The sequence below is a fragment of the Macrobrachium nipponense genome, chromosome 28 (assembly GCF_015104395.2).
Source record: "Macrobrachium nipponense isolate FS-2020 chromosome 28, ASM1510439v2, whole genome shotgun sequence".
NCBI lineage: Eukaryota > Metazoa > Arthropoda > Malacostraca > Decapoda > Palaemonidae > Macrobrachium > Macrobrachium nipponense.
In genome coordinates this window covers 12,859,432-12,882,779 of record NC_087217.1, presented here as the reverse complement: position 1 = coordinate 12,882,779, position 23,348 = coordinate 12,859,432, and the positions used below count along the sequence as shown (strand labels likewise).

The 23,348-nt window shown below is 36.3% G+C and overlaps 1 protein-coding gene across 7 annotated transcripts; it reads left to right on the top strand.

The window, feature by feature from the left end:
- Nucleotides 1-509: 509 nt before the first annotated feature.
- LOC135201428 (serine protease 52-like) lies at nt 510-22,076 on the top strand. 7 transcript variants are annotated; one of them, XM_064230347.1, is made up of 7 exons: nt 510-719; nt 10,822-11,130; nt 11,613-11,791; nt 12,894-13,017; nt 18,073-18,208; nt 19,933-20,081; nt 21,713-22,076. In XM_064230347.1, the coding sequence occupies exons 3-7, from the start codon at nt 11,778-11,780 to the stop codon at nt 21,869-21,871; spliced, it is 582 nt and encodes a 193-aa protein (XP_064086417.1). In that variant the 5' UTR covers nt 510-719; nt 10,822-11,130; nt 11,613-11,777; the 3' UTR covers nt 21,872-22,076. The 7 variants fall into 7 exon arrangements, 6 of the variants coding, with proteins under 6 accessions (XP_064086417.1, XP_064086419.1, XP_064086418.1 ...); XM_064230348.1 differs by lacking the exon at nt 510-719 and adding an exon at nt 5,986-6,627; XR_010311528.1 differs by lacking the exon at nt 510-719 and adding an exon at nt 8,817-10,006 and having other exon boundaries at nt 10,523-11,130; nt 18,026-18,208.
- Nucleotides 22,077-23,348: the final 1,272 nt, after the last annotated feature.

Here is a 23,348-nt window from a genome sequence, read left to right as displayed (position 1 = left end):
CGAAGGTCATGTAATAAACTGGAACGGTATACAGTACAATGACGGCCCGCAGCTGACATAGAGGCGTTATTGAGAAACAGAGGTACGGTGTTGAAATTGTGGCTTAGGTCTGATCAGCCGAAACATATAGAAACAGCTGATGGTTTACTACAAGTAACACTGACCGCATTTTGTTGTTACGCAAGACACAAGTGCGTCATCACCTACGGGAAGAAGTCCTGTAACACTTACATACTTATCCATCTTTCATCGAGAACTTTCCATGACTGTAGTGTAAAATCCACCTAATGATGCCTATAATGTAGTGATTTGCATCAGCGTTACTGAAACCTACGACTTAATCCCTTTAAGTGAATAAACCATTCGGGAACACGAGAAGAAAGAAAGGCAGTGACCACAGATGCCACAGAACGATAAGCGATGAAGCTATTACGTGTGCTTAACAGAAGGAATACAAGACAGAACATCTGTTGTTTTGTTATTTCCTTGCATGCCTCACGTTCAAGAAAGTCAGTTAAGCAACCGCCAGCATCCCGATTGGTCTTTCGTGCGAGACTAAATTTCACCAGAAATCTACTGGGAAGATTCGGTGGCGCTCAGTGATAGCAAATGAAAAAAAAGATATCCTTCGGCGGATAAGAACAAATGCCGGTGATCAGGACTGGGGGAAAAGATGGCTGGCTCACCAGACAGAAGTATAAAACCAAGTAAGAATACCTGTAAGTATCTACTATGTTTATCTGACTGGAAAGACGAGCAGTTTGTTGCCTGAAATGATAGAAGTTAGTGAAATCTTGTTGCAGGCCAAACTACAATGGCTTTTGATATAGAATAATTCAAGGAGCATTCGGAATAATACACGAAGTCAAAAAGAGTGACTTAAAAAAAAAAAAAAAAAGCTACAGCATCATCAAACAGAGTAAGGGGGACAAGGCCAGATTTCATTATACCTTTGGGGCTGTTTGTAGACACTGAGGAGAAGATGAAATTGCGATTACGATTTTCTGTTCAACTTCGAAGGCAGATTTTACTGGGCAAAGAAAAAACCTAAAACAGCTCCGTACGTCTGTTTCATATCCTGAGTAACTGAGGAATAGTCTGCTCAGAATATATAGATCACATAAAAATATTCACTGGTTCCATTTTTCATTTATCTTCTTGACCTCTTTACTCTCTCCCGCGGTTACTCTCAACTCTTCTTGTGGAGACGTTCAAACTCTTCACTAATTTTTGCAGTTTTCTTTCACTAACCCTAATTAGTACTGTATTATCTCTATACATCAGCCAATCCACTCTCCATTCACGGCTCCTCCTATCTAACTTTGTCACTATACTTACTGTCCTTTCTCTGATGCCTCGCGTCACAATATCCGTGTCAAACAGCTCGTTGTTCTCAGCCCAGTCTTAATCCAAAGCAGACACTCTCCCTTCTGCAAACCCTAACACAAGCTTCGCTTTCAACACAAACACTTTTCATCACTCTCAGCAACTTACTTTCTATATCATCACTCTTCAACAGCCTTCATATTGCCTCTCCACTGATTCTATCATAAGCGTTTACAGGTCCATGTATAGCACATACAACTTTTCTGTGGACTTCCAAACTTTTCATATAACTGTTTATTCAAAAACACTTCATCCCCTACACACTCTTCCCTTTGTAAACCCACATTATTCTTCCCCTCTCAATCCTAAGATTATGTCTTACCCTCTGAATTAAAATCCTGTCTAAAGTTATGCTCTTGTAATTTTAACACCCTCATTATAAACTTCTCCTTAATAAAAAAAAACTATAAATTTGCTGTTATTCTCTAAGAACCTTCCCCTCATCAAAATATACCTTATGCATCCTATCAGCCGGTCAACAACTGCACAGTAACATCATATTGAAATCCCTTCAACTGCCAGAATCTTTCCATTTGTCAACAACTTTATTATCTTTTTACCTATCTATTTATCAGATATGACTGCTATTGCAGTAGTAAAAAGGGTTACTACCTGGTCACCACTGCCATAGGAACTTCATTGTCTCCCATGGCAGAGGGGCATCCCGTAGAGGGATAAAAGGTTGTGAACCCAATGCAGAAGGAAATGGCTGCTAAATGATAGAAGAGTCTATCTTGTGAGGACAACAGCAAACAGTTTAGTAGCAGAATGTAAGATCTGATTTCCCTATGTTGTGGGATATGGGGATGGTTTATGGTTCAGTTTTAATGCTCCCCGGGGAAGAGCAGTAATTGATGAAAGGTTGTGGACCTTTTGGTGGGAAGTTGGAGGAGATTCCACCCTTATAGATGAGTCGACTATCAACGTCTGAATCCAATCCAAAATGCAAACATTCTAATCGTGTCTTAACATTTGTAAAATATATATATATATATATATATATATATATATATATATATATATCTATATATATATATAATATATATATGTGTGTGTGTGTGTGTGTGTGTATATTTATATATCCATATGTATATGTATATATATATATATCTATATATTAAAAATTAATATATATATATATAGATATATATATATATAATATATATGTATATATATCATAGGTATATTTATAATAATAAATATAACATATATTTTACAGTTATTAAGCCAAAAATGTATATAAGATGTATATATATCGAGCTACAATGTCCTTTAATATCTAATTCGCTCTACCTCGAAATTAATATATTTTCATATATGCTTAACCGAAGGGGAATTTTTTTTTTTTTTCGAGAATACACTTGCCTGGACCAGGGCGCGAACCCATGGATCCTTTCAAATCCAGGAACGTCAGTGAAGCTTTTACCTACTGCACCACCGCGAGAGGCTAAAAGTTCATGTCGCCTCTCACCCTCATATACCTTTCGCGCGCAGGTAATTAGTTGATTTGGAGACAACATCAACCCAACTTGCATCAACCCACCTCGACTCCGGTAGTGTTTGTAGTGCTTTTGACAGCACGTAGCCAATCTATAAGTTATATCACATTTCCGTGATTCATATACATATATCGAGCTACAATGTCCTTTAATATCTAATTCGCTCTACCTCGGAATTAATATGAATCACGGAAATGTGATATGACTTATAGATTGGCTACGTGCTGTTGTCAAAAGCAATACAAATACTACCGGAGTCGAGGTGGGTTGATGTTGTCTCCAAACCAACTAATTACCTGCGCGCGAAAGGTATATGAGGGTGAGAGGCGACATGAACTTTTAGCCTCTCGCGGTGGTGTGGTAGGTAAAAGCTTCACTGACGTTCCTGGATTCGAAAGGATCCATGGGTTCGCGCCCTGGTCCAGGCAAGTCTATTATCGAAAGAGAGAGAAAAAAAAAAATAAATAAAAAGTGGTCTTGGTATAATGCTGTATGAGCCGCGGCCAATGAAACTTTAACTACGACCAGGTGGTGGCCTGGGTTATATTGTTGCCAGACGCACGAATATGGCTGACTTTAATCTTAAATAAAATAATAACTACTGATGCCAGAGGGCTGCAATTTGGTATGGTTGATGATTGGAGGGTGGATGATCAACATAACAATCTGCAGCCCTCTAGCCTCAGTAGTAAGATCTGAGGGCGGACAGATACAAGTGCCGACGGACAGACAAAACCGGCACAATAGTTTTCTTTGCAGAAAATTAAAAATAATAATACGTAGCACAAGATTGATGTGAGGTTACAACAGTGTGTCTGGGTGTATTAATTTACTTCTGTGATAAGGCTACCAGAATCTGATGATGGATTGACAGCACAAAAGCTTCTATTAGATTAGCATCTGTGTGTCTCTGTAAATAGAAACGAGAGAGAGAGAGAGAGAGAGAGAGAGAGGTATATTTAAGTAACATTGATTTTAAGTAAAAATTTATGGAAAATATGGCGCCACACTTAGACTTAAGTCATTGGTTGGCTCATGTAGTTAATGTATGAATCAATATTGAGAACTGAAGCAAAATGTTAAATAGTCTTGCTCAGAAAGTAAATTATCGGTTGGCATGTAAATATGACAAAATGTGGAGTACTGTGACGATATTCCTCGCAAGATTCACTAATCACGTATGATCAACGACCATTGGAGTTCTTAGCAGTCTTATTTATTGATTTTCTTTTGTACGATGATTATGTTCAGTAGTGAACCTAAAATGTTATCTAATCTATATTTTATACAGTGTATATTTTGAAATTTGTTTACCAAATGGAAAGCGTAATTAAAAGATTTATATCATATCAATAATGCATTGTGGATTTCTTTCCATGCTTTATATATATATATATATATATATATATATATATATATATATATATATATATATACATATACATATATAAATATATACTATATAATGTATATTTGATAAATATGTAAGACATATCAATCAGTATTGCGTATTTCTCTCCATGAAATAAGAGGCAATTATAATTCTTATCATTTACTTGTTTACCAAATCACGATCCTCATTGCTTAATGAAGAACTAAAGACATCTGTGTTTTTCTCGAAGTCTTCTTTTTCATTTTGTTTGTGGATCCTTCGTTGCCTCTGTAAATCATTTCCCGAGTGGAAAGAGTGAATTTATTTTCTAAATTACAGGTAAATTCTTACACATGTCGAGTCATCAACCGCAATGGCAGAGTGTTCCACGAAGCTACTTCCTTCAAGAAAAGTGCGTTTCGGTTTAAATATCCCTGATTCTAAGTGAGTATTTCAGTGAGCTTTTATTACCGTCCCAGGACTCAAGAAATTAGAGGCAAGCGCTTCAGCGGCGTGGTTGGTATGGTATTTGCGTTCCACTTCGGTGGTCGCGGGTTCGATTCTCGGCCATTCCATTGAGGAGTGAGAGATGTGTATTTCTGGTGATAGAAGTTCACTCTCGACGTGTTTCGGAAGTCACGTAAAGCCGTTGGTCCCGTTGCTGAATAACCACTGGTTCCATGCAACGTAAAAGCACAATACAAACAAACAAACATTCAAGAAATTAGAAACTAAAGTCAGCCGCCTATAATCACGTTGGAATTTAATTACTTCACCACAGAATATTTCCAGGTCATGTTGTAAGGTTTTTAATGGCAGTTTTGGTTATCAAATACAAATTTTTATCAAGATATTACTAATACTTTCGCTCAGGTCCTACCCTTGTATAGTTCTATTAATGAAACAGAGGATCAGAACTCAATCGGTTAAGTTTGACACGCAAACGTCGAGTTTGACAGCATGTTTGGATTTCTTTTTTTCCAATTTCACTTTAGGCACAATGATCGCATGAAACCTTAATTGTGAAAAACTTTCGCGGTGAAAAAAAAAAAAAATAATAATAATGGGGAGTAGCAATTTATATATCACTTCTTGAAGCTCTGAGAAAAAATCTTTAATCTTAATATCATAACATAATTTATGTTTTGTAACAATTTCAAGATCTATCATCTTCCCCAGGCTGAACTATTATACATTTGGTATATATTATCCTTGCATTTTGAACCATTTTCCATAATCCTTCAGTTATTTTCTTATTCAGTCCCAGAGTCTGCTTTCTGCTATCCGATTATGCTATGTAGGTTTTCCTTGAACCTTTCATATTGCGGACGGAGGTTTATATTATGAATAAGGAATTCAATTTTTTTTTCAGAGCTTCAAGAAGTCAATGAAATAATTTTTTTAATGATTTTTTCCTATCTAAAGTTTTTATTATTATTATTATTATTGGGACTGTAATTATGATAACCACAGTCAACTGTATTTGACTGCAGTTATCATAATGTATTTCGTTTCTATAAAAGCTAATTCCAAATGTACTGGGGTTCGTTCACTAGTTAGACTGAATGAAATGAATTAAGAGTCGAGAACTGTAGTGACTGACTGCTTTGCTAAGTTTTTTTTTTTTTTTTTTTTTTTTTCTTTAATTAAGAAAGTTGAATCAGATATAAATGCGTTCATGGGCGTACATTCTTATCTGTCGCGACTTGCTGTCTGCTATTTTAATAAAACTATGTGGACCGGTTTTCCTGATTCAGAAAAAACAAAAACCGAGTTCTCTTCAGCGTGAAATAATATTTGATACCGAATCACAAAAGCTTTTCTTGTCTCTTGACACAGAAAGTGCTTATTTTCGTATGGATAACTATTTCTAACCTGCGGCCCCTAACTTCAATGTCTGGCTCAATATATTATAAATTGTTTGTTATTCATTAACTCTTCCGAACATCAAGAAAACCAATCAACTAGATTTATGACTACCAGGTCATAAAGGGACGAACCCATGCTGACTAGGAGGGAGACCGTGTGTTGTAATAACAATGGCAACACAACCAATCTACAAGTTTTTCTGCGGTAAGATTCATGGGGCTGACGAACAAGATATAAGCCGTGGCCATTTAAAGCTGACTCGCACCGTGCTGACACGTAGCCACCCTTCTGGGTGAATCTGATGTACGGGATTACATATTCAACGGTTTTTTCATATTGTTCATCCTTTACTCGACATACCTAGAGTACAGAAGACAGCTCAAGTTTCTTATCAAACCTCCAGAACATACTTAAGTTTTACTTTCAGTTTAGGCGCTAAATACATAGTGATACAAGTGGAGCAACTTACGTAGGCCAAATGAACCTCAAGGTGTCACATGAGTAAGTACGTTTTCGGGAAAGATTTCATATCTTGCAGCCAAAATTTGCGCCGATTTGCTGATATTTGTGGTAAGCCTGATTCATAAATGTTCTGTCATCGTGCATGATAATAATAGTAATAATAATAATATTATTATTATTCAGAAAACGAACCCTATTCATCTGGAACAGGCCCACAGGGGCCACTGACTTGAAATTTAAGCTTCCAAATATGGTGTTCATTAGAATGAAGAGTAGATGAAGGATAATTCAGAAAAAAGATCCCACTTGTTAAAAAATAAAAACAAATTAATTAATTAATAAACAGATAAAAATTTAATAAAATGCAAGGAGATTCCGTGCAATTGGAACTTCAAAAGTTCAATAACGAACACGCCCAACTACAGTTTTTAAATAAAATAGTAACTACGTCTCCAGCTTCGTACGAAGTTAGCCAATATAGTTATATCAGTAACGAACCTCAATCAATATGATAAGTAAACACTAGTCCAAGGAAAACAAGTGTGGAAACGATTGAAGCAGAAACGCGATATCTCGAGTTTTCCTTGAGTTTGCTTTATGCTCAAGAGATACCGACTCAATGGCAGCTTGTTTCAAATTGAATTATCCCAACTATGGCACAATCAAAGCTTAACGACAATGAGACGCGCGGTTGAGCTTCTTTCATGGCCACTGGTACTAGAATATCTTTAGAGGCAGGGAGGGCCAATGGTACTAGAATGTCTTTAGAGAGAGGCAGGGAGGGCTGATGGTACTAGAATGTCTTAGAGAGGCAGGGAGGGCCAATGGTGCTAGAATGTCTTTAGAGAGAGGCAGGGAGGGCCGATGGTACTAGAATGTCTTAGAGAGGCAGGGAGGGCCGATGGTACTAGAATGTCTTTAGAGAGAGGAAGGGAGGGCCGATGGTACTAGAATGTCTTAAGGGGGCCAGACGTCCTCCTTTACGGAAGACAGTCCTCCTTTTGAGCCCTTTGTCCTCCGCAACCTTAGGAAGGACGTGCATTTGTCCTCCTTTCTTGGGGGGGAGAGAAATAAAAAAAAAATAATAAACCAGGTATATGAACAGGTAAAAATAAAAATAGAATAACGATAATGACGAAACGAAGTCCAAAGTCAGCTGACAGTCAAATAGTAGACATGAACTGTTCCGGTCCACTATCGGGAGTCCACAGTTGTCAGATCAGGCTTGATAGCGGGTAGTGAGATGTTTTTACTTTGGTAGAAATATTAAATCCCACTTTGCCAAGCTAAATTTCAACTGAAAAATAAGCTTGTTTTCGTTAGCCAGCCCTCAGAGGTTGTGTTGGAAATGCAAGAAATAAACCTCCAGGCCATCAAGGTGAGAAGACGAATGAGTTTTTTATGTACCTACAGTAATTGCAGTAAAATCATTTTTTTGTTTTGTTTTATTAGCAGTGAAAGTTATCTCTTTCTACATACACACACATGTATATTATATATATATATATATATATATATATATATATATATACATACACATATACATACATATATACACGTATGAGGTGTCTTCCCTTTTGAAAATTTAGAAATGGCCACCCTAATGGTACTAGAATATCTCCAGAGAGAGGCAGGGAGAGCCGATGCAAAAGACAACGGAACCTGTCAACCAAATGCTCTTATCTAGCCCAGGCCAAACGAACACAAGAAAGCAAAGGGGGCCTATTAATGCATGCGACAGAAAGCACAAATTCTCAAAAATAGGGTTACCATGAATGAAGAGAAATGAGCCTATAGTTGACTGAAATGAAGCTTTATAAAACCTGAAATAAGATGAAGATTTATCCCAAAACTATCTGACGCAAGACAATGGCAACTTTGTAGGCTTTGCAAAAATAGAGTATTATTATTATTGTTGTTGTTGTTGTTTCAACTGTTTAAATTTTAAATCAAGGCTATATTTATAATGCCAGATACAAATAAGAATTCAAAGCCTATAAAGTTTCCATTGCCTAGCGTCAGATAATTTTTGGATAAAACACACTCCTCATTTCGTGTCTTATAAAGCCTCATTTCAGTCAACTATAGACCCATTTCTCTTCATTCATGGTCACCATACTTTTGAGAATTTGTGCATTCTACCGGAATTATTAAAAGGCCACACACCCACCTCCCAACCCCCCCCCCCCTTTTTTTTTTATTATGCCTCCTATTCTTTCTTGGTTTCGTCTGGTCTGGGCTAAATAAGGGCATCTGGTTGACCATTTCTACTGTCTTTTGCATCGGTTTCCGATAGGCCCTCCTTTTGCCAAAGACAGAAACCACTGGCCCTGAAAACAGTTCGACCAAGCATCTCATTGGTGTAGGCTTAGGTGATGCCGTAGTTGGGATTGTTCAGTTTGAAACACTGCCATAAAATCAATATCTCTGAACATAGTGGAAAAAAAATCGAGGCATCACGATTCTTCAATACTTTCCACATCTGTTTTCCTCGAACTTGTGGCTTTTATCAGCTTGACTGAGATTCATTTGATATAACTATATTGCCTAACTTCGTACGTACGAAGACGAGGTTGTCAGTACTGGACTTGAAAACTGAAGATGGGCGTGTTCGTTCTTCTAACTTCTGCATTTTCTAGTCATAAGAGTTTGTATTTATATCTGTTCTGAAAGTGGAACTTGAGTTATCATCTACACCCAGGGTATGTCGGATAAAAACTGCAGTAGTACAACGGAACAGGCGTTAAGCTCGTTTTTATCCCGTACATCAGATCCACCTTGGAAGGTTGTCTACGTGGCAACTTCAGATGGTCACGACTTGAAACTTGCTCGTCAGCTCGTGAGTCTCCCTACCTCAGGAAAACCTTATTGATTTGCGTTGTTGCTATTATCGTTACACTAAATGTGTGTGTATTATGTTTTTTTGAATTTATTTTCATAATTAATTTTGAACGATAAATTACTGGGTGCGTTCCAGATATTCAAAGTGGTGGAACTTTATGAGTACCATAAACTTATCGGCAACAGATTATAAATGTAGGTTAGAAAGTCGACAAAGTTCAGTTATCCACCTTTTGGCGTCATACTGCGATAAATGAAAAAGGGGAAAAAATCAGGATGTGCATCTGTCACAAGTGTTACACTGTACAAAGCAAGAAAAAACTAATGAATCGAGGTTTGATTTGTATCAGTTTTCTGTTCTCGTTGTAATTGACCTTCTTCGTTCGGTTCTTCCTTTTACACTATCGACAGTTATTACGAAAGAGCATGAGTGATGATACAAATAATTTTACAGCAGCTGCTCGCAACACAGCGCTGTAACCGTGATAACGGATTGGACTTTCCAGAAAGCCACGTGGTGTTCAACAGGTGGTAGGAACTGTCAGAGAATGGACAGAAAGACGATAACGGGGTTAAGGTAAAGTACTTAACATAATGGCCTTGGTAAGTAGGCTATGCTACAAAAGTTTCGCTGTTTTGAACACGCTTGCGAGAACAGTGTGTGGTAAAAAAGGATTTTAGACTTGCATGTGATCATGGCAATATTGACTCCCAGTGGCAGAAAGTGTTAAACTGTGAACTTCAAAGTTTTAAGAATGAATAATGTTTCAGTTAACCAGAAAAAAAAAATCATCTAAACTAACCAACGATGATCCACTTCTGCCACCATTGTCAAACTTGGTCAATCTGACATGAGTCTAGTCATAGTTTTACCAAATGCATCATCATTACCACCATTATTGCTGAAAGGCAATAATTGTGATTGTAACAGCACAAAGTATTTCGTGATTGTACTGCTCTGAAGCTTTTACAAATGCTTACTGGCATAAGTTCGTTTTATGCAGACAAGATTTTGAGCCAAGAGCTAAATTTTCACAACCCATGCAACTTTTCTTGATTTGGTTTTGTCATAATTCTTTTTTTATGCTTGCAGGAAAAAAAAGTTTAGACAAAATCGTCATCGTTTCCTTTCATAAATGACTTGCATGCAGCTGAATAAAACTAACCTAACCTGCTTAATTTGTGGTAGAACCAATTAACTTAAAATCAAGAACGAAAAAATTCCGCATGATCTTGAGTACACCAAGTTCCCTAATTTCATAGGTTTACGCGTCAAAAGCATCCAGATGAATGTAACCTTAGAGCCAATTAAACGCAACTTTTCATTAGAGACTGATAATACTTCACTGAATATCGACGCGCTAAAGGAGACCACGTTATCTATGCCATCAGGACCTACTCATCAAAATGAGAACGCACCAGAAGCAGCAGACACACCACAATCAAGCACAAGTACTCCACATTCGCCCCCAGTGAAAGCAGGCATAATGCAACCGAAAACGAGTCTACTCTTGGATCCGCTACCACCAACAGAAGAACCACTGCCTGCAACCGCTTGGATATGCCCCGCAGAGGGACAGAAAGTGTCGTTCACTTGTCCTGCGAGTTCCAATACAAACACTAACGCTGGAGACGCCATTACGGCTACCAATTCCACCACTGGTAGGAATGGGAAGTGTTCCTTCCAACCGCTCTTTGGTGGTAAGATCTTGCTCTATTTCAGTCTTTTTTAACTTAAAACTTTGTTGAAATTTCATTAGAATCATCTGTGATTTACTAAGTCTGTCAGCTACCCTGATAAAAAAAAAAAAATGTAACTAATGCTGATATTTGGTTGTTTAAATTTCAGATTTCAAATGATATTGATGTTAGCATTTGGGATAAAAACATGTTGAACTTATATGCTTTTCAGACAATACTACTCCCAAAAATCCACCTTAAGGGAATACAATTATAGTATCTAAAACATATGCCAGTAATCAGTAGACAAAATCTAGAAAATGATAGTTCGAAAATCAAAATTAAGGCATAAAAACGTATAAAAGTACCTTCTCTGAATAATGATAGTTTGAAGACAATTAAGACAAAATCGTGTTGATAAATATCTCCATAAAAATGCATAACATTACAGTAATTGTTGCTTTCTTCACATTCACCTACTCAATTCTGATTCATTTGAGCAGGCAACTGCTGGGCACCTGAAATGAAACGCATCTACGGCGGTGCCAGCGCCACGGAAGGCCAGTTCCCATATAACGTCTTGCTTTTAACGTCGAAAGGTGGCAGCACTTTTCAGTTGCACTGGTACGATTCTCTCCAATAACTGGGTACTCACGGCAGCTCACTGCATGTGTACCGAAGGGTAAGTTTTTCTTCTGATATATATTTCTTTTATAAGCAACCTGGCGAGTTTTTTTTATCCAGGCTCGAGGGGGAAAGAGGAAATTGATCTTATCTACGACTGAAGGATGATTGGTTATTTCATAAGTAACCTGGAGATTTTTTTCTTGCCCAGACTCGAGGGGGAAACAAGAAAATGGTCATATTCACGACTAATGACTGATTGATTTATCGATTTCTTGAACTGGCGACATCACGAATATGAATAGTAGATGAAACATGGTTTTATTTGTGACACCTTTTTACGTTGACTACCAGAGCTGATCGCAGAAGTAAACATTCCTCTTTCTTTTTCGTATTGATAATGAAAGCCCCATGTAGCACTGCCTTACCTAGTAGTGCACAAGCAACTCATCTGGAGAGACTTTTAGTCTACTATTTTACACTTGTGGAGCATCTTCATGGATGTTAATATATTCCAAGATTCGTTTGATCCATATGTATTCTAAATAATTATTTAATAATTTAAATTCACAATAGAAAAAAATATGCAATGCAACACCTACCTCTTTTTGAAATCGAAGTACAGATAGATCTAGGGTACTTATCCGAGGCGGCCTAGAGTATGGCAGTTGTGGGTTTTCTATGCAGTTTTACCTACTGAACAAGAAATTTAAGTAATATTTATTCGGACGACTGTAATTAACCTCCCAGGGGCCAGTACTAAACACGGCGAAATACATTGGACGCCCCAATCCCTAGTGGATGTCGTATCCGCGGTTACGATCCTTGCAGTCCGTGCGGACTGCTTCTGTAGAAATACCTTTAAAAAAAAATATAAGGCAGAGAGGGAGCTTTCGATGACCTGCAAGGTCATCTTTGACAAGGAGGACCGTGCACGTCATCGAAAGCTTTCTGCTTTATATTTTAAATAACAAGATCAAAAAGGCATATTATTGTGAATTTACTTTTCCATTTTATTGACTCATGTGATTATGAGTTTTCTTTGGATAATCTGTTGAAATAATCTAATTCACTCACTATCAATGTCAGGCCAATTACGACAACAAGAATCATTCGCAGGCTCTTCTCACTCTCCTAATTCACATCTGCTTTTCTTCCAGCAAAACTACCACGAGGGTTGTGGTCAAATACGGCAGTGCTTCTCAGAGCACTGCTCTACGCCAAGAGGTCAAACGCATCATCGTTCACCCTAAATTTGCAAAGAACCAATCACCGTATTTCATGGTGAGGTCTTCCTTCTTCCTGGTAACATAGTGTTTTTGTTAATAAGCCAAACACTTTTACTAGACGTATATTATTTATTTGCCAAAATTACTTAAATTGCTTCTCTTAACTTTTCGATTTTCTTTAAAATTTCTGGACACACACACACACACACACACACAAGATTCATCCTATTTTCCTCTGCATTTATTTCCCTGTAAAAGAAACTTCTCCCTAAAAGTCTTATTCATACCCACCACTCCAGGTTTACTATTTTAATTTTTGTTATTTTTTTATGTCTCCCTTTATTCCTGATGTCAAAGCCCTTTCTCCTGAATACTAGCATATAATCTCTTCTGTCATTCAATGGCACCACTTACTGCTTTTATTTTACTGTCCTATGCTCCTATCAACAAAGCAGTCACGCTGTCCCTAAGGTCTCATCATGAAATTTTACATACCCCTCATCTAGTAATTTAAATTCTGTGCATTTAAACTTAACCCATATTTTGGCTGTTTTCTTCTTAAATATACATTTTACTTCCATTTCCTATTAAATTCGCTTTAGTACATTTAAAGTAAATATTCTTCCATTCTTTTCCAACTAGAACTTCTAATCTATTTTAGCTTTTGTCTATTTTAAATACCCTCTTCTACTCTAGGAACTCCACGCCTTCCAACAATACAATCTCTTTCTCTGTCAGCTACCTATGCATAAACATCACATAACACAGCCAACCTTTCATTTTCTCCACTGAAATTAACACTTTTCCTCACCATTTTCTCTTTCACAAGTACACTTTTGCAATTGCTTGGAAATCATGTATTTCCAACAGTCAGACCTCTTCCAAAAATAAAAAAATGTTCTCAAGACTGCATTCTCATTTACTCCAGGAATTCCATACCCATGAATAACACCCTCTCTTTTGTATGAAACCTAATTTTGTTCTAAATAACCAAACACAACAACCATACGCTCATCTCGAAACACAGCCACGTAAACATTAAGAATCCAAAAGCCACTCTCTACCACTTTCCTTCTGTTCCGTTCCAGGACTCGTATACACTTTTTACTACATCCTTTTCTCTTGCCATGCTAAACCATCAAATTGATACACTGCAATCTTTTGACTGCCCCCACAACCTTCCTTAACACTACAAGGACTATCCTAATCTAAACTATATTATATATATATATATATATATATATATATATATATATATATATATATCAGTCGATGCAAGGTGAAGGACAATCCTTTATTCCCATTATATGTACTTTTATTGTCGCGACGTTTCAAGACATAAAAGTCCCATTATCAAGCTAAAAAAAAGATAAGACAAAAGTTAAAATCATAAACTCGGAATACATATTAAAAGTTTAAAAAGTTTACAAATATAAAAAACAACAAGTACAAGAGTTGGGAGGAGTCAATACCATAAGGTGCTGAAAGCTCAGACCGAGTGACAATTCGAATTCGGGCCGGGTCCGCTTCGACTTGAACTCACGAGAGATACAGAGGTGTTGAGGAAGACTGGGTGTTTAACTGCGGAACGAGTTGTTTAATGAAAAGTGATTCTAAAATAGCTAAATGCTGTTCGTTAGGGGATTGGCCTATAATTTTAAAATCTTTGTAATTCATGTCATGTTTACATTTCTTTGTATGCTCGCGTCTACATGAACACTCAGGATTAGTTCATTTGACACCTGTTCTATAACTAACGCCTCGATGAGAGTCTAATCTCACTTTGAGTAACCTCCATGTGGAGCCGATGTACTTCCCTAGATTACATCTAGGGCAATTAAATAGATATACGACTCCTGAGGTCATCAGTGGATTGAGTTTCTCCTTGTGTTTAAACAAAGATCTGATATTCATTGGGTTGCAAGGTATTAGTTTTAATTTAATTGCAGGAAAAAACTTTCTATTAACAGTTTCAATTCATGGTAGAAATTTTTGTTATGAATAAATGGGACACTTGCAAACAATCGTAATTTTGGCACTGTTGGCATTGTAATTTTTGGATGAAGATATTGTTCAAGAATTTGTACAGGTGTTTATAAAAAAAAGTTTCGATGGAAAGCAATTGTCAGTGAAATATTGGTGGAGATAGGTTATTTCATTGTGAAAATGATTCCAGTTAGACGTTATGTTAAAAGCCCTATGAAAGAGGGTAGACATGGAGTTTAGTTTAAAATTATAAAAACAGTTGCTATAAAAATTCGATCCCAGGCCGGTAAACGTTTCCTTTCTAAAAACCGAGGTGTTAAAATGATTATCATATCTAAAAATGGTTACATCCAAAAATGGCACTTTATTTCCCTTTTCATATTCAATTGTGAAATTAATGTTAGGATGTATTTCATTGGCATAATCAAGAAATTTGTCAGCCTGAACTTTATCTCTGAACAGTAAGAAGGTATCATCCACATACCTATTATAAAATAATGGATGGTAGGCCAAAGGGCAGTTGTCCAGTATGCGTTCCTCCAGGGAGCACATACAAATGTTTGCAAAGGTGGGACCCAAAGGGGATCCCATCGCCATACCATCAACCTGAATGTAGGCTTTGCCATTAAAAACAAAGGCTGTGTCCTGCACAGCGAGTTCGAGCAATTTTCTAAAATCCGAAAGGTTAAAATTATTAAAAGTGGCATTTGGATCAGTAAAAATACGGCTAACAATAATATCAATGGTTTCTTCTACCGGTACATTAGTAAAAAGAGACTCCACATCCATGCTAACCATAAATAAGTCTGAATCCTGGGGTAAGATTTTTTCTTTAAAATGTTCTGAATTCTTACAACTATAGATATTGGTAGCTAAAGGCTCTAGGAGAAGCACAAGAAATTTGGCAATTTAACTACCAATATCTATAGTTGTAAGAATTCAGAACATTTTAAAGAAAAAATCTTACCCCAGGATTCAGACTTATTTATGGTTAGCATGGATGTGGAGTCTCTTTTTACTAATGTACCGGTAGAAGAAACCATTGATATTATTGTTAGCCGTATTTTTACTGATCCAAATGCCACTTTTAATAATTTTAACCTTTCGGATTTTAGAAAATTGCTCGAACTCGCTGTGCAGGACACAGCCTTTGTTTTTAATGGCAAAGCCTACATTCAGGTTGATGGTATGGCGATGGGATCCCCTTTGGGTCCCACCTTTGCAAACATTTGTATGTGCTCCCTGGAGGAACGCATACTGGACAACTGCCCTTTGGCCTACCATCCATTATTTTATAATAGGTATGTGGATGATACCTTCTTACTGTTCAGAGATAAAGTTCAGGCTGACAAATTTCTTGATTATGCCAATGAAATACATCCTAACATTAATTTCACAATTGAATATGAAAAGGGAAATAAAGTGCCATTTTTGGATGTAACCATTTTTAGATATGATAATCATTTTAACACCTCGGTTTTTAGAAAGGAAACGTTTACCGGCCTGGGATCGAATTTTTATAGCAACTGTTTTTATAATTTTAAACTAAACTCCATGTCTACCCTCTTTCATAGGGCTTTTAACATAACGTCTAACTGGAATCATTTTCACAATGAAATAACCTATCTCCACCAATATTTCACTGACAATTGCTTTCCATCGAAACTTTTTTTTATAAACACCTGTACAAATTCTTGAACAATATCTTCATCCAAAAATTACAATGCCAACAGTGCCAAAATTACGATTGTTTGCAAGTGTCCCATTTATTCATAACAAAAATTTCTACCATGAATTGAAACTGTTAATAGAAAGTTTTTTTCCTGCAATTAAATTAAAACTAATACCTTGCAACCCAATGAATATCAGATCTTTGTTTAAACACAAGGAGAAACTCAATCCACTGATGACCTCAGGAGTCGTATATCTATTTAATTGCCCTAGATGTAATCTAGGGAAGTACGTCGGCTCCACACGGAGGTTACTCAAAGTGAGATTAGACTCTCATCGAGGCGTTAGTTATAGAACAGGTGTCAAATGAACTAATCCTGAGTTTTCATGTAGACGCGAGCATACAAAGAAATGTAAACATGACATGAATTACAAAGATTTTAAAATTATAGGCCAATCCCCTAAAGAACAGCATTTAGCTATTTTAGAATCCCTTTTCATTAAACAACTCGTTCCGCAGTTAAACACCCAGTCTTCCTCAACACCTCTGTATCTCTCGTGAGTTCAAGTCGAAGCTGACCCGGCCCGAATTGTCACTCGGTCTGTGCTTTCAGCACCTTATGGTATTGACTCCTCCCTACTCTTGTACTTGTTTTTTTATATTTGTAAACTTTTTAAACTTTTAATATGTATTCCGAGTTTATGATTTTAACTTTTGTCTTATCTTTTTTTTAGCTTGATAATGGGACTTTTATGTCTTGAAACGTCGCGACAATAAAAGTACATATAATGGAAATAAAGAATTGTCCTTCACCTTGCATCGACTGATGTCTACTGGTTGATAGAGCCGCCTTCAATTTTCACTATATATATATATATATATATATATATATATATATATATATATATATATTATATGTATAGTATGTATATAATCGGCATGGCTTTTCCCCTTGTTGACTGTCCAAGAAGTACTATCTCCTCTGTTTTACAAAAGGGAAAAGATGCATATATATCCAATGTAGCACGAAGAACATGTACTTGAGAATATCCTTAAATCCACGGTAGAAAGGTAAGCGACACATGGACTTAGAACAAGTACTTTCGTAGTATATTCTACATTTTTCAAGTTCACACTGTAGAATGTACTACGGAAGTACTTGTTCCAAGACCCTGCTTCACTTCCCTTACTACAGTGGATTTAAGAATATATATATATATATATATATATATATATATATATTATATATATATATATATATTATATATATGATATATATATATATATATGTATATATATATATATATATATATATATATATATATGCAAAGCTCTATATGAGTGAATGTGAATCTATTTACATATAGGCCACGCCTTGTTTTTTTTTTTTTTTTTTTTTTTTAAGCTGCCATTACTACACCTTTTAAACCGCAGTACCTTTGCATTTACAAGGTGAATGACATCGCCCTCTTAGAACTCTGTGCACCCTTGGACATGAGCCTACCCGGGGTTAAACCTATCTGCTTCACCAAGGAAGACCTGGCATACACTGGAACGGTTACCATCACAGGATGGGGCAAAACGCCTAGTAAGTGGTCGTAGGGACTGAATACCCTCTCTTGAGGGAATTATTACATAGGTATTTATTATGTGTCATTGTGTCGTGGGAGATCCATATTTGCAAAAAGCTTTCAGAAGTCATAGTGGTGCCAGTGTAGACTATTAGATTGAATATAATAAGTCTTTACTATACCTATGAACTATTAATAACATATGAACAAAAATATTAATAACGAGATAGTATATATATATATATATATATATATAGATATAATATAGTATAATATATATTATATATATATAATATATATATATTTATTCGTTATTAATATCTTTGTTCATATGGTTATATAGTAATGAACTTATTATTATTATTATTATTATTATTATTATTATATATATATATATATATATATATATATATATATATATATATATATATATATATATATATACATGTATCAATTATTGAATGTGTCAGAAACAACTGTGTTAATTTTCACTGTGGCCATCCAATTGGGAAACGGCTTAATGGTGAAAATATGTTTATATGTATTTCTAATTGCCACAGTAACCTCTGAACTCCTTATTGTCTCATACTGTTTGAATCTGCTTATCTCTTTAAGCCTTGAAGTCAGATGAGGAACAAATGAAGAAACCTTACCTCGCAAAGTGAGATTTGAATCCATATATAATCCTTGATGACTACATGTGGGTTTGAATCCCACCTTGGAAGGTAAGGTGCCTTATTTGCCCTCCATCTGAACTTGAGGCTTCCATTGATGAATGGATCTAAAAAAAGTGTGAGGAAATTAAGGCAATAAAAGGTCACAGTGGAAATCAAAAGTACATATATGCCTGCTAAGAGTTATTAATAGATCCTCTCTCTCTCTCTCTACTTATATGTACGTGTAATATATATGTATTATATATACGTCTATACATATATATATATGTATATATATATATATTTATATATATATATATATATATATATATATATATATATATATATATATATATATATATATATAATAAGCTCATCACTATATAATCATATGTACAAAGATATTAATAACGAATACTTGTTCTTTCAGTAAAATAGGATACGGAATAACCGAACATGTAACAGTAAATGAAAAACCTAAAACTTATAACAAAATTTAATATAATTACCTAAGTGTTTATGGCAAAGTGATTGCCGCTAGCTAACTCTCTCTCTCTCTCTCTCTCGAGCGCGCACACACCACACACACAAGACCTATCCTAACCTAACTTATGAACTGGAAAATCTAAAATATTGATTGCTCCATTGATTCTGCCACGGAAATAATTTATTTCATGTCGCTACTAGATAAAAGTTATTAGACAAATATCAAACACATAGACGCTGTAAGTTTGTATGATGGAAAGGTGCCTAAAACTACCACAAAGAGAATATAATTCCAATTACTTCAGAAAATAATAAAAGCTTCCTTATGTTTTAGGGGTATAAGCAAAACTTGTGGATAAAAATACTTTCAATCAGGAAGTCTGCTAAAACGACAGAGAGAGAGAGAGAGAGAGAGAGAGAGTCATGAATGACAAAATTATTAGAGTTTTAGCTTACAAAATTAAAGATAGGATGTATACGATTGTTAGGTCTTACAACGTGTATGGAAAAGTACACGAGATTTTGTTAAAGAATGAGAAAAGCGTCATAATCTCACTCTGATTTCGACATTTTAACCACTTTTATTTTCGTTGACAAAGGTACAATGTTCCCCGACTCACTGCAACATGCAGTCCTGAACATCTACCCAGTGGATACGTGCAAAAGATTGTACACCATCTTCAAGGCTGGGTTTCGTGATGAGTGGAACAAGATGTGCACCTTCACCAGGGACAAATATCCTTGTGATGTAAGCTTTTCTTATGGCTTCGTTCTCGTTTTGTTTTGGTTTGTTTTGCTTTGTCAATATGGGCAATCTATTCATGTACTGCATGATAAAATTTGCTTAAAAAAAGGCAACAAATTCTTGCGTTAATTTTGCACATAGCTAATGGTTTCATATGACTAATTACATGAAGTACAACTTATAAAGGTTTCGTGAGAGTTTGAAAAACCAAGGCCTGATAAACTATGTAACAAACCGGCATGTATGCTATTCCCAGTCCTCTCTTTCTAGCCATTGGTGTATTAAAGATGGTCAGATGAATGTATCTGAATGTAAGTTTGTAATAAAAGGTGTTGCTGAATGAATTGTAAATGGAGGCCTCGGGGCGTTGGCCATTGTTTTTGTTTGTTTGTATGGTGTTTTTACGTTGCATGGAACCAGTGGTTAATCACAACGGGACCAACGGCTTTCCGTGACTTCCGAACCACGTCGAGAGTGAACTTCTATCACTAGAAATACACATCTCTAACCCCCTCTGGAATGTCCGAGAATCGAACTCGCGGCCACCGAGGTGGCAGGCCAAGACCATAGTTGGCCGTTGTTGCTTGGTCACCGGCTAGCTAGGCTCTAGGGTGTGCTATGGCTGAACTCAGGTTTGACTAAGCTGGAAGAAGGTGACTAAAATTATCCCAAGGACGCAGAGATTCCAACTCCAATGGAGTTAACAGTGAAGCAGCCTAAACAGAAAGTTGCCCTGTGATCAAAGGGAAAGTATAATGCTTGGATTGTTGCATCTTTTGTTTAGTCTTCCTAGAACTGACTATCAATGATGCTCGTCGCCTACTGGCTTGAGGGTGAACTCTGGTATCGTTCTTGGATATGGAATGAATGAATGATTGGAAGTTTTCTGGCATCCTGACATCTTGGATAAGGAAATAGATTATGCTGAATGAGATACGAACTCAGATTTGAGATGGATGGCGAGGTAAAATAAGATCTGACATATAATAATTTATTTTCACTATATGAAGCAATACCATGCCAGAAAAAATTTAGTTTACATTTGACGTTTATTTTAACTCCATCTTCCGTTAAATATATATATATATGATATATATATATATATGTGTGTGTGTGTGTGTGTGTGTGGTGTGTGTGTGTGTGTGTGTGTGTGTGTGTGTGTGTGAAGCATAAAAGGCCCATTAAAATACTGTGGTTTAAAACTAAGGACTATATTCCGGTGGACTGACTTCCACCATTATCAACAGTGAATGACAGAAGTTACATTGGTGAAATATATAGTGAGAGATATGCCCTTAGGTGATGCCTGGGGTCACCGCTAAGGGCATATCTCCCATTACATATTTCACCAATGTAACTTCTTCGGTCATTCACTAATTGTAAGGGAAGGAAGTCAGTCCACCGAAATATAGTCCCTAGCTTTAAACCAGAGTGTTTTTAATGGGGCCTTTTATACTTGAGACTATCCTGTTTTAACAGAAGAATTTATTTACACACACGCACACACACACACACACACACACATATATATATAATATATATATATATATATATATATATATATATATATATATATATATATATATATACATAACCCAGTGTACCCCATGATTAGACTCATATTTTCCCTGCAGGGTGACAGTGGAGGGGCACTTGTAGCGGAGGTATCTCCTGGTTGCCACATTCAAGTGGGAATTACAAGCTATGGCACCTGCACTTCAAGACTGCCAAATGTCGCCACAAAAGTGTCTTCTTTTGCCGACTGGATTTGTGAATCAACTTCACTCTGTTAGAGAGATTTACTGTCTGCTAAATACAAGGCCTGAAACAGTTTTAAAATTTTTTTTATTGCATGCCAGCAGTGTTAACTGTCCATTTGGGTTGATATGTTATTGATCAACCTTCTTGTATATGTATGGAACAGCTGGTGTAGTGGAATTTTTCTGTAGCTGGTTTTATCCTGTATCAGCTGAGAGAACAAAAAATATGATAACTGACTATTTTGTTTTAGAGCTACCCCACCTTCAAGGTAAGGACTAATTGGCAAATACTCAAGTGCACTCATAGTAAAGAAGTGGATGAAGACGGTAGGCAAAGAAACAAATGATAAAAATTAGGAGGATACTGAAAACTTGGAGGTAAATTTGTGAAAATACCCACGAAAGAAAGAGAGGGATTTAATGGGTAAGTAGCAGATGGGGTTGACTAGAAGAATACAACAAACCCCTAGGTGCTTGAAGGGAAAGCAGCCAAATATAAAGAAAGAAATAAAATAGTACAGAATAAACTCATGATGAGAAATAAACATGCATTTAGTACACCAAGTTTGAGTTTCTGCAGCTCCAAAAATTCAACAATAGGATTAAGATCATCACCTAAGAAAATGCAAAATTGTTAAAATTAAGTGCACATCCAGTAGTGCATGGTGGATGGTAAAGTCTGGAAAGATCTGAATGCAATGGATTACCCTTATTGTGAAACATCTAATAAAATAGCAAAAAGTGCTAACTGACGAAACCAAATATTAATATCAAGATCATAATAAGAAATATAATAGATCCATGCATTAATTTTAGGTTAGTCTCTGTCACTTAATTAGGAACCATATGATCATAATCAGGAGCTAGAATCGATGCAGAGACCACCATCATTTGCATAAGTGATATAGTACGTAGTATGTAATAATATAAATGTAATAGGCCAAGAACATTATTTGCTATCAAATTCTTGGTTTAATATAGAATTGCTAATTATCTGACCTATCTGCATTATCTTTCCAGTGTAAGAGGTTGACAAAGAGGCAGGTAGAAGTGTACTAATTTTTATTACAGTCCAGGGAAATATAAATATACAGCATGCGACGGAAATGTGGTCACCGACCCGCGAGAGAGTAAAAGTGGGTCGGCGAGACCCGATTTGTGTTTCTTGAGAGACATAAAATACAAAATATAAAAGTACACAATATGTGGTTATATAAGCTTTATACACTGACGGAAAGCCCGCTGAATGCTTTCTCAGGGGGAAGTGAGAACAACGCGAATGATGAATTATGTACAGAGAAAAATTATGAAATAAGCGTTGTCCTTACAAATACTCCCCCCCTAAGACAATAATTAGGTATGATTGTTGGCTGACTTCTTTGTACTTCGGGTAGTCACTCGCGGAAGCGAGCTGGACGGCGGAGGCGCCCTCGGGTGCGTGATATTAGTGTTGTGGTAGATCCTCGGGGTTTTCCGGGGACGGGATGCCTCCCCTGAGGTGATCCTCGGG

Coding starts and splice junctions, on each gene's coding strand:
- LOC135201428 (XM_064230349.1), top strand. Junction 13,018..18,072: donor ACCAATCACCGTATTTCATG/GTGAGGTCTTCC, acceptor TGCATTTACAAG/GTGAATGACATCGCCCTCTT. Junction 20,082..21,712: donor GGGACAAATATCCTTGTGAT/GTAAGCTTTTCT, acceptor TTTTCCCTGCAG/GGTGACAGTGGAGGGGCACT.